Source organism: Durio zibethinus, chromosome 18 (assembly GCF_047325235.1).
Source record: "Durio zibethinus cultivar Kanyao isolate XHJ-2024 chromosome 18, ASM4732523v1, whole genome shotgun sequence".
NCBI classification, from domain to species: Eukaryota; Viridiplantae; Streptophyta; class Magnoliopsida; order Malvales; family Malvaceae; genus Durio; species Durio zibethinus.
This window is the reverse complement of record NC_143179.1, coordinates 17,066,276-17,077,889: the sequence shown is the minus strand read 5'-3', so window position 1 is coordinate 17,077,889 and position 11,614 is coordinate 17,066,276. Positions and strand designations below refer to the sequence as shown.

Here is an 11,614-nt window from a genome sequence, read left to right as displayed (position 1 = left end):
ATAACAGTTATAGGTTAACATAGCTTAACATATTTAAGCTTGTGTAACGTGCTATGTTAGTCTACATATTAGCACTAGCCTTTAATGGGTCGTACTGTGTAGACCTATAAACTTAAAACTTTCTAGCTTAGCATGATATATATCGTATTTGATTTAATCCAATTATTTAATAACAAATTGTGTCAAATATGACTTACATTATGCAGTATCGTATGATTGACTGTCTAACCATTAGACACTTCTAATTTTAAGGTAGCATTAAAATTTTTAAGGTAAAAAAAAAAAAAAAAAACCTATGATACGACCAACGATTGCACCATTTATATCTGATAGCCGACTGCTAACGAACTCATCGTGCCGAAAATCTATTTGCGTCTCCATGGACGGTTGGTTGGAAGGCAAGCGACCCCTCATCGAGAGTGCGCTTGAATCGAAACGGGCCCTTTAAGTAATGACTTCACTCCTTCCCAACTATTGTCCATGGGAGCCTAGGATTCCAGACTCGGTCCCTTGTTGGCAGCTCTAGATTTCTGAGAAACTACCCAAAGTAATTAACCCTAGTCCCCACGTAGTCCTACGGTTGTTTTTTATATTTATCCAAAGGAATTACCTTGGTAATTCTGTTCACTTTTAAGCAAGCTATATTCCATCGAAGAACCAAAAGGAAAAAACAAAGAGGAAAAAGAGAAGAAATTAACAAGCTTCATAACTAACTATGAAGATATTTTATTAGTCTGCCTTGAGCAAAACGACTCTCTCTTTGTCTCTCACCTGCACAGGCCAGACTCATGGCTATGGTACTAGCTGTTTTCTTGCTGCTTCTTTTACTTTGCTTACATGTGAGAGCTGATCAAAACCAGCAATCCAATTTGATAAAATTAGGTTCTTCACTCTCTCCCAGAACCGACCCCTCCTCATGGGCCTCACCTTCAGGTCATTTTGCATTTGGTTTCTATCCGCAAGGCAATGGATTTGCTGTTGGTATATGGATTGTCGGTCTCCCGAAGAACACGACTGTCTGGACAGCAAACCGAGATGATCCCCCCGTCTCCTCAAATGCTACATTAAACTTCACAAGAGATGGTGTGTTGGTACTTCGGACTGAGGATGGAAGAGAAAGGCCCATTGCTGATCTGGAAGACACTGCCGATTCTGCATCTATGCTGGATACTGGTAATTTTGTTCTCTACAATAACAGTGATGTTATATGGGAAAGCTTTGACCACCCAACTAACACGTTATTAGGAGGCCAGAATTTAACCCAGAGGGATAGCTTGATTTCCGCTGTCTCAAGTTCGAACCACTCGAGTGGAATTTTTCTGCTCAGAATGCAGTCTGATGGAAACCTTGTGGCCTATGTAAACAATTCCGGTTTACCTGAAACTGATGCTGAATCTGCTTACTGGGCCTCTGGGACTTCTGGCTCAGATTTTAGTTTGTTGAATCTCAATAAAAGAGGCCTTCTACGCCTGTTTGATTATCATTCCAATGCAAATATTTTGGCAAATAGCTCTTATGCTGGGAGTAAAAGAATTACCATCTATCGAGCAACAATTGATCCAGATGGAATTTTTAGAATGTACTTGCATCATTTTTTTGATAGCTGCACCAACTCATGTGAAAAGGTGGTGTGGCAAAATTTAGAAGATCGATGCGAAGTTAAGGGCTACTGCGGCTTGAATAGTTACTGTTCAGGACGGGGAAATGATACTGACTGCTATTGTTATCCTGGTTTTACTGTAATCAGTGACAATAAGACGTCCCTTGGCTGCTCTCAGAACTTCACTGAAGATGATTGCATAGGTAGGAAATATCAAGTGAAGCAATACAATATTACTACCTTGGAGAATATGCAATGGGCTGACAACCCTTATTCTGTGATACAAATGAAGAAGGACGACTGTAAAAAGTCTTGCCAGGAGGATTGTTACTGTGGAGCAGTACTCTATTCCAGTGGCAACTGTAACAGGTATAAGCTACCTCTCAGATATGGTAGAAGAAGCAAAAATATGTCAACTTTAGCCTTCATTAAGTTGATTCATGGAGGCTTCACAAACTACAGTACGCCCATGGTGCCTAGTAGTCCAACAGTCATCAACGAAGAAAACCCACATTTGCTTTTATCTGTTGCCATAAGTTTAGGTTCCATTACTTGCTTGTGTTTTGCCCTTGCAATCTCTGGTTTCCTCATATACAAGCATAGAATTCACAGTTACAGAAAGCATTCAGAAAATAAAATTACTCCAGGATTAACCGAGCAGTTTACAATAAGATCATTTTCTTTTATTGAGCTCCGGGAAGCAACGGACAATTTCAAGGAAGAGTTGGGTAGAGGGTCCTTTGGAGCAGTTTATAAAGGAACTCTACCAGTTACAGGGGGTACTAAAATAGTTGCAATTAAGAAACTAGAGAATGTTGAGGACGGAGAAAGAGAGTTTCAGAAGGAGATGACAGCCATTGGGAGAACTAACCACAGGAACTTGGTTCGGTTGCTTGGTTATTGTGTGGAAGGTTCAAAGAAGCTTCTCGTTTATGAATACTTGAGCAACGGTTCACTTGCGGATTTTCTATTTCATAACAAGGTGCGTCCAATTTGGAAGGAGAGAGTCAGAATTGCATTGGATGTGGCAAAAGGAATTCTTTATTTACATGAAGAGTGTGTTGTCCGTATCATCCACTGTAACATAAGGCCCCAAAACATACTCTTAGATGATTCTCTGACTGCCAAAATCTCAGATTTCGGGTTAGCCAAACTATTGATGGCAAATCAAACAAGCGTTACAGGGATTAAAATTACAGGGGGGCATTTGGCACCAGAATGGCAAAGGAATGCCCCAATATCTGTAAAAGTTGATGTTTACAGTTTTGGGATCGTACTGTTGGAGATCATCTGTTGTAGGAGTAGCATAGAATTAAAGGTTTGTACAGCAGATGAGATACTTCTTTCAAGTTGGGCATATAATTGCTTTCACTCTGGCGAGCTGAATAAGCTTGTGGAAGATGAAGAAGTGGACTTGAAAATGCTGGAAAGAATGGTAAAGGTGGGACTGTGGTGTATTCAAGATGACCCAACTCTACGTCCTTCAATGAAGAATGTGATCTTGATGCTGGAAGGGACGATGGACGTACCCATCCCTCCATACCCACTTCATTATTCCCTAGATGTTTAACAATTTTAATTACCTGATCAGTTCATTATATGTATAAGGATTGTACTCTCATGCATGCATGTTTGCTTCGCATGTATTTTATGTTTTTGTAGTATTAATAATTCTTAAGTTTTGTTAATTTGGTAATTTAGATTTTAAAAATCATTTAATTAGATTTTAAATTTAGTATTAATTATAAATTATATGATAAAACACATTTAAATGTGTCTTCGGGATTATTTTTAAATTCTTTGAATTTATTTGATTCTTGTTTAAATATTTATATATTTGAAATTCATTTTTTTATACCTCTCAAATATATAAATACATTGAATCTTAATTAATTTTTACATAATATTTTTATTTTATTCTCATAATTAAATCAAATCTGAATTTACGATCTCAAATTCATCGTGCATAGCACCAATTATTATGTTTTTTGTATGTAACGTGTAGTTTGGGAAATGCTTCTAAGATACAGTCGTCAATCCTTTTCCTTTTAACAATAACAAATAAAATAGTTGGAGCCCTTAACTTGTTTGTCCCGTTAAGAATTGATTCACAGAATTCCTTTTTTCTTTTTTTATACTGAAAGAAGTGGGAAGACAATGGAATTAAGTAAAAAAAATAAAAAAATAAATTTTTTTTTAATTAATTTATATATAATACTTTTGAAAGACAATATCAAATAATATTAAAATTTAAATCTCAATATTTATATAAATTTTTTATTTTTAAATTATAATTTTTTTTTATAAAAACCTAATACTCATGGCCCATACATTTTTGTTGCTAGTCGCTACAATGATAAGAAACACTAGTTAAAAACAAAGAAATGGAAAGAAAAAGAGTGGAAATTATTTGTTGCTAGTTACAATCATCTTTTTTATACTTAAAATTCTTATTTAATTTTCTTTAAATTTATAGCTAGAGGGGTAATCGAGCCGAGTCGAGTTGATACAGTGAAAAGGTCGAGCTCGAACTCTGCTCCCAACTCGAAGCTCGATACTTGACTCGAATTCGATCGAATTTTATTTTTCTAACTCGAACTCGATTCGTGATCGAAATCAAGTTACTCGAATTCGCTCGATTAAGCTCGATTAATATATTAAAATAAGTTTGATTCTTATATTCGACAAGAGTTTGATTATTGGTGCTCAAACTTCAACTCGAATTCGAGATATTTTATTAATTAAAATAATAAAAAAATTTAAATATAAAAACTCGATTAAGCTTACGAGTTACTCAAGTCGGGTATAAGAATATTTGAACTCAGCTCGATCGATAAGTTAAATTATTCGAGCTCGAACTTGACTCTATAATAATCGAACTGAATTCAAATTTTATTCGAATCGAACCTAAACAACTTACGAGTACTAATGTATCATTTACACGTCTACTTGTAGCCACCGAGAGAGAAAAAAAGAGGGGAGAAAGCTCCCGGCGACAGCGGTTTTGATAGCGACTTTGATATGTGAACAATGAAATATTGGAATTGTCTTCATTGACCGATTAACGCGGTTTGCTTTTCACCTTACTTACGAAGAAAAGTCTACACCTTTAGCACTCTACAGTTAGTAGAAATGAAGCGACTTGACTTTAGAACAGGACGGTATTTACTGAACCTTTTTGCATTTGATTGTATATTTCAATCTCCTGCTTAAAAGATAAGTTCAAACAAAAGTACCTATTGCACTGACCCTTCTCTCTCACACGCTCACCATGACTTCCATGTCTACTGTTCTCTTACTCATAAGTTTTCTATGTTTAGCCAAAAGAGGAGTTCAACAAGAGCAATCTAGCCATATAACACCAGGCTCTACCATTTTCCCCAATGCACAAGCCTCATCATGGCCTTCCCTTTCTGGTCGGTTTGCATTTGGTTTTTACCGGCTAGATAATGGCTTTAGGGTCGGGATTTGGTTATTTGCTAAAAGGCAAAAAATGGTTGTATGGACAGCAAATCGTGATGATCCAGCACTACCATTGACTTCGAGAGCAACTCTAAAATTTACTGAGGATGGAAAGCTTGTTTTGACAAGTGAGCAAGGGGAGAAGAGACTTATTGCTAATGTAACTGCCTCCTCTGCATCCATGCTAGATTCAGGCAATTTCGTGCTCTACGACAAGAACAAGAGCATAATTTGGGAGAGTTTCCAGTATCCGACCGATACCATTTTAGGAGGTCAGAATTTGTATCCCGGCAGTCGATTGGTCTCTAGTGTATCAGAAACAAACTACTCGACAGGAAGGTTTCGTCTCGAGATGCAGGAAGATGGAAACCTTGTTCTCTACCCGATGTATACGGACAATACTAGAGCAAATGCATACTGGAGTTCTGATACTTTTGGGACCAATACCAAGTTTCACCTTTATCTCAATTCTACAGGTCTTCTACAGCTCATCAATGAAACTGATTTGAGCACCTACCATACACTTGGTGAAGCGTCTTTTAGTCCGGCTGCCTATAGAAGTTGGCCTGGCTATGACCCTTACCACTACTACAACAACCAAAACAAGAACGCCACAAACAGCACCATTTATCGTGCAACCCTTGATGTGGATGGAATTTTCCGCTTATATTCTCATATATACAATGGAAGTGGTGAAATCGACGTATCGGCTGTGTGGTATGCATTGAAAGATACATGCGATGTTAAAGGCTACTGTGGCTTCAATAGCTATTGCACATACAATGATAACCAGCCTACCTGCCTTTGCCTTCCCGGTTCTGATTTTGTGGATCAATTTCACAGAACTTTTGGCTGCAAGAGGAATTATACTGAAGCTGAGTGTAAAAGTGGTAAGGCTAATGCACACCATTTCAGCATAGAGACCATGGAGAATATAGTTTGGGAAGATATTTATTACAGCAAAGGGCGAATGTCAATGGAAGAGTGTAGCAGATCTTGTCTGGAGGACTGTAACTGTGAGGCAGCGTTGTTTAAGGAAGGGATTTGCATGAAACAAAAGCTTCCCCTAATGTATGGAAAAAGAGATTTGCAATCAGACGAGGAGATCATGGCTTTACTGAAGGTGGGGAAAAGACGCCCAGAAGAACATGAGATCCGACCTATCCCACCACCAAAGCTACCGGTATATCATATCAAAAGCAAAAAAGTAGTGGTGGAAGTTCTTCTTTTGACGTTAAGTCTGGTTACATTTTCCTGTGTTTTCCTTACAATTTTTGGACTATTTGTTTACAAGTTTCGAGTTCTAAGATACAAAAGACTGTTAGAAGATAGAAATTGGGGCCTAACCAAGGAGCTTACTCTGCAATTATTTTCGTATGATGAGCTTCGAAAAGCAACAAACGGCTTTAAAGAAGAGTTGGGTAAAGGCTCATTTGGAGCAGTCTACAAAGGGACCTTATACAAAGGTAGGGAAACTGTTGCTGTTAAGAGACTTGAGAAGTTAGTGGAAGAAGGTGAAAGAGAATTCCAGGCAGAAATGCGAGCAATTGGTAGAGCTCACCACAGGAATTTAGTTCGGCTTTTGGGATATTGCGCTGAGGATTCCAATAGGCTGTTGGTCTATGAATACATGGCTAATGGCTCCCTTGCAAACCAACTTTTCAAGGCAACAAGGCGCCCAGATTGGAATGAACGAATAAGAATAGCCCTGGATGTCGCAAGAGCAATCCTCTATTTACATGAAGAATGTGAGACCCCCATCATTCATTGCGACATAAAGCCTCAGAACATATTAATGGATGATACGTGGACAGCTAAAATTTCTGATTTCGGGCTGGCAAAATTGTTGATGGGAGATCAAACAAGGACCTTCACAGGAGCAAGGGGAACTAGAGGATATATGGCACCAGAATGGCAGAAAAACACTCCAATATCAGTGAAGGCTGATATTTACAGTTTTGGAATAGTGCTATTGGAAATTGTATGTTGCAGAAGGAACTTGGACACCACTGTATCAAAAACGGAGGAGATTATTCTGTCTACTTGGGTCTATAGATGTTTTGTTGGAAAGGAGCTGGATAAACTTGTTCTTGGAGAAGAAGTAGATAAGCAAAACTTGGAAAGAATGATGATGGTGGCACTTTGGTGTATTCAAGATGAACCAGCTCTCCGTCCTTCCATAAAGAGTGTAGTGATGATGTTGGAGGGGATGATCGATATATCTATTCCTCCATGTCCAACTGCTTCTATTTCCTCCATGTAGCTGGGCTAAGTCAATAATCATCTCATGGAAATTGCAGCTGTACTAAATGCATAAGGATTGCTTCATGTATTTTTCTTCTTTCTTTTCCCTGTCAACATAAATGCAAAATGCATATCATGTCCGTTTTTTAACTTCTCTAGTTAATTGGTGGTGAAAACATGGGTGGTGTATTTTATCATTTTTTATGAAGTATAAAATTACGAAGAATTTAAATCAAATCATTAAAAAAAAACAATAATCAAGATCATGAAGTTAAAAAGTTGAGGGTAGAGATTTATGCTCAAAATTTTATCATTTTTGCAGTTGTTATGCATTTTGCTTCCTACTTTTGTGCATGTGCATTCTAACTTCCAACTGTTGCATAGTCTCTATGAAATCAATCTAATAAGAGTTACAGTTTTGTGGTTCAAAGAATTCTTCAGAGCATCCATCCTCCATTAATTATAACCCCCCCCCCCCCCCTTTTTTTTGAGAAATCTACTAATTATAACTTTAATCAGAAATATATATATATATATATATATAGAGAGAGAGAGAGAGAGAGAGAGGATAAATATAACTATATATTCAAAAAGCATATTTTTCCATTAAGAAAATCAATCACAAACGATCGAAAAGGAGAAGGAGGAACATAAATTGGCAGTCATTAAATATATGCACCATTAAAAGCATTAATTATAATTTTTCAATTTTTAGTGAATATTGAATTTGAGATTTAATTTAAATAATTTATTTTTTTAAGAGGTAAACTCTTAGAAAGTTTGGATTTTGATCTCCTAATACTTACAAATTCCTCTTTCTAATTCTCCGTTTTCTTTATAAAAAAAAAAGTGAACATTAAATGAATTGGAGGAAGTGAAATCTTATTTTTGTCTTCCCAATCTGTTTGTTTTTGTTTGAAATTTTTATCAAACCATTTAAATAGTGGAAACTTAGGTAAACAAAGACTTGACTTGATACTACTCTATAACTATACAACATAAAGTGAAAGATAATAATAATATTGACACAGTCAAAAATACTCGTGAACAATAATATCGTCTTTTCTTTTTTTTTGAATTGAGTTAGTAATATTGATATATTAGTCATCAATATATTCATGATTTTAAAATGTTTGTATTTTTTACAATATTATGTTTTTGTGTCAATAATATTTGCTCTTGAAAGTCATACTCTCCCATTCCCATTTTTTTGTTAAACCCTCATTCCCGTTAAGTTTGTTCTTGATTGACTTCTTTTAGAGCAAAATCTACTTATACATTGTGGTAATAATTTTGGTACCGCGAGACGTAAAGAATTTTAAAATTAAAAAAAAAAAAGAGGGACCACCAATCTTTTTTAGGGTACGATTGGTCACCTAAAAATTTATCTTTTTAATAAAACTATAAAAGCGGGTTTAAAGTTTATTAAAAAGATAAATTTCGGTCTATGAAAATTAGGTTAGATTCGGGAGTCGATTATGTGTGGAAAATGATTAGCACCCCACAACACCCATAAATTGTACCATTTAATTATGCGCTATTTTCAATATTGGATGAAATTGTTTCGTTTTGATATTTAATAATATAAATTTCCTTTATTTTTTTAAATTAATTTTATCAAAAATATTTATTTAGGAGTATCAAGAAAATCTCTAAGTTAAAGAATTATTTTAAAATTTTCCAACATCTAAGCAGAATTTTAAAGATAATGCTTTTGACTGATATTTACCACGACATCCCTTGAAAATGAAAATAACATCCTTTACAGAAGTTAATTATTGGTGACTCTCCAATATCTAGGTAGAGTACCAAAAATTATTTCCTTTGGAATATTATTTTTATTTTGTTTTAAAATTACACATTTTTAAAAGTGAGTAAATTAAATAAAAAAATATTTTGTATGAAAAAGTAAATGATGGTGTTTTCAAGTAAGTAGAAATTAAAGACAAGAATGCGAACAAGTGCAAACAATAACAAATAAATGCATGTAAGCTAATAAGTACTATGTATAATGATGGAATGCTATCTTGAAATTGGATTCTTAAATATAATGATACCACCTTGACTCTCCAACATCTAAGTAGAGCTTAGGTGCAATTATTTATATTTAAGATTCAGTTTATTATTATTCGCTTTTTATTATTAAACAGTTATTAACCCCATTATTAAAGCAAATTAAGAACTCATGAGAAAAACTTAATGGAATAAGATTTCTTTAAATACCCAATTATTTAGGTGGCATTCAAGAACAAATTACTTCACTTAAGATTTTCGCACATATCCTTAAAGTTTTGAAAAGGTTTTAAGTATAGGTTCAGATCAAGATTTTAAGATTTGGTGAGTTTCGGGCAATGATTCGAGATTTCGTGCCAAATTTGAAGTTTTCAAAATTTTGGATTTTAAGGTTTAAATGATTTAGGGTTTTGATGTTTTAGAGATTGATTTTAGGGTTTGGAGATTTTGGGGTTTCATTTTAGGATTTGGAGGTTTTGGGGTTTGATTTTAGGGTTTGGAGGGTTTAGGGTTTGATTTTAGGGTTTGGAGGGTTTAGGATTTGATTTTAGGGTTTGGAGATTTTAGGGTTTGGAGGGTTTGGGGTTTGATTTTAGGGTTTGGAGATTTGGGGTTTGATTTTAGTGTTCGGAGGGTTTAGGGTTTGATTTTAGGATTTATTTTACTATTATTTTATTATTATTATTATTTATTATTATCTTTTTTATATATATTTTTAATTTTTTTATAATAATTCCCCAACATCTAGGCAAAATTATTTTTAAAAGTATATTTTTATTCCCTCTAACATTTAGGCAGTGAAAATAAAATAAATAAAAAAGAATATTATTCAATTTTTATTTTTTTTAGATTATTATTATTTTTTTTAGCATTTTTAACATTCTTTTAGTTATTATCCTATTTTATTTTCATTTATTATTATTTAAAACAATCAAATATTTATTCTAACAAATTTAGAAATTTATCATGCATAAATATAAAAAATTACTCAAAATAACAAAAATAATAATACATATAAAAAATTAGAAAATTCAAAAAAAAATTTTTTTTACCTAAACCGGACCGGTCAACGGTGGTTTAGTTGGACCGAAAAAGGTTCGGTTTGGCGTGAGGTTCGGTTGAGGTGGTTCAAACTAGTTCGTTGGCAGTTCCTCTGGATCGACTGAAGGTTGGATGAGACGGATCAGTGAGTTGGTTTGCGTAGATCTCGAGTCGAGACAATTGACTATTTGTTCTAAGTAATAATAGATATGGCATGAACAAGAGGAGGTGGTGTTGGTATAGGTGAAGGACGTGCTGCACCCGACACTTGAACACGTCTGACTACCTTTGAGAGAAGATGGCAAGTCCAAAAATATGTACATTAGCCAAATTGACCTCTTAACACTAGTTATTGAAGATATACCACCCACCCAATAGTATGATGATAGGGGTGGAGATGCGCACAAGCTAGTTAAGTCTTCTTTCAAAAGGTTGATAGATTCCATCGTTAAGAGCTTCAGGACTCATATTGCAGCAAGTATATGGAATGGGTAGGTAATAAATTCAATCACAATGGCACTTATGATTTATTCTCGTTATTTAATGTTTATAAAGTTAATAACTAGTTTCTATTTATTAATATTGCTATAAGAGCGAGCTACATTAAAATTTATCAACTATGGGGGCAAAGTTACAACATGTTACTTGTTGACAAGAGTAGAGCTAAGGTATCTATCGCATATTTATCCCTCTTGAGAGATCTTAGCCAGACTAGTAGATATGCTTAGGGGACAGCTTACTAAACATATCTATATAGGAAGCTTGATGTAGCCAGCAGGTTTGATGTTCATCAAATTGCTAGTTATATAACGTTTCTCTAGGCATGTATATAAGAATAGTTATATGATATTATTCTAATTTTTTCTTTTATTTGATTGAAACGAACATGGGAATAATGATGCTTCATGCATTTGATGTAGGTATGAATTTATGAGTACTTTCCCTCATTGGTTCCAGTAACTGTACTAGAATATTTTGATACTCAACCTTGTGTTCTACACTAAAGGCCTCATACATATGCCAATAAATTATAGCGATTGTGGGAGTAACTGGATGACTTACGACCAACCAAGATATGCTAAAACCTTATGCAGAACAATGACAACACTCATTACATGAGATTTGTGTTTTTTTTTTTTTTTTTTTTTTCTGTTTGAAGTGTGGGAGTATCTTTGAGCTATATCATCCAAAAAGGGTTTTACAACAATTCAGTTTTGTATAAACCATTTCTCCAACCCTTTTAGTCCTGTCTTA

General features: G+C 34.7%; 2 protein-coding genes across 2 annotated transcripts; both read left to right on the top strand.

Moving 5' to 3' along the window:
• The first annotated feature begins 376 nt into the window (after window positions 1–376).
• On the top strand, window positions 377–3,288 carry LOC111299786 (G-type lectin S-receptor-like serine/threonine-protein kinase LECRK1). Its single transcript, XM_089747753.1, has one exon. The coding sequence runs from the start codon at window positions 789–791 to the stop codon at window positions 3,168–3,170; it is 2,382 nt and encodes a 793-aa protein (XP_089603879.1). The 5' UTR covers window positions 377–788; the 3' UTR covers window positions 3,171–3,288.
• A 1,441-nt stretch (window positions 3,289–4,729) lies between these two features.
• On the top strand, window positions 4,730–7,503 carry LOC149513776 (G-type lectin S-receptor-like serine/threonine-protein kinase LECRK4). The gene has a single exon (XM_089747752.1). The coding sequence runs from the start codon at window positions 4,872–4,874 to the stop codon at window positions 7,323–7,325; it is 2,454 nt and encodes an 817-aa protein (XP_089603878.1). The 5' UTR covers window positions 4,730–4,871; the 3' UTR covers window positions 7,326–7,503.
• The last annotated feature ends 4,111 nt before the right edge of the window (window positions 7,504–11,614 follow it).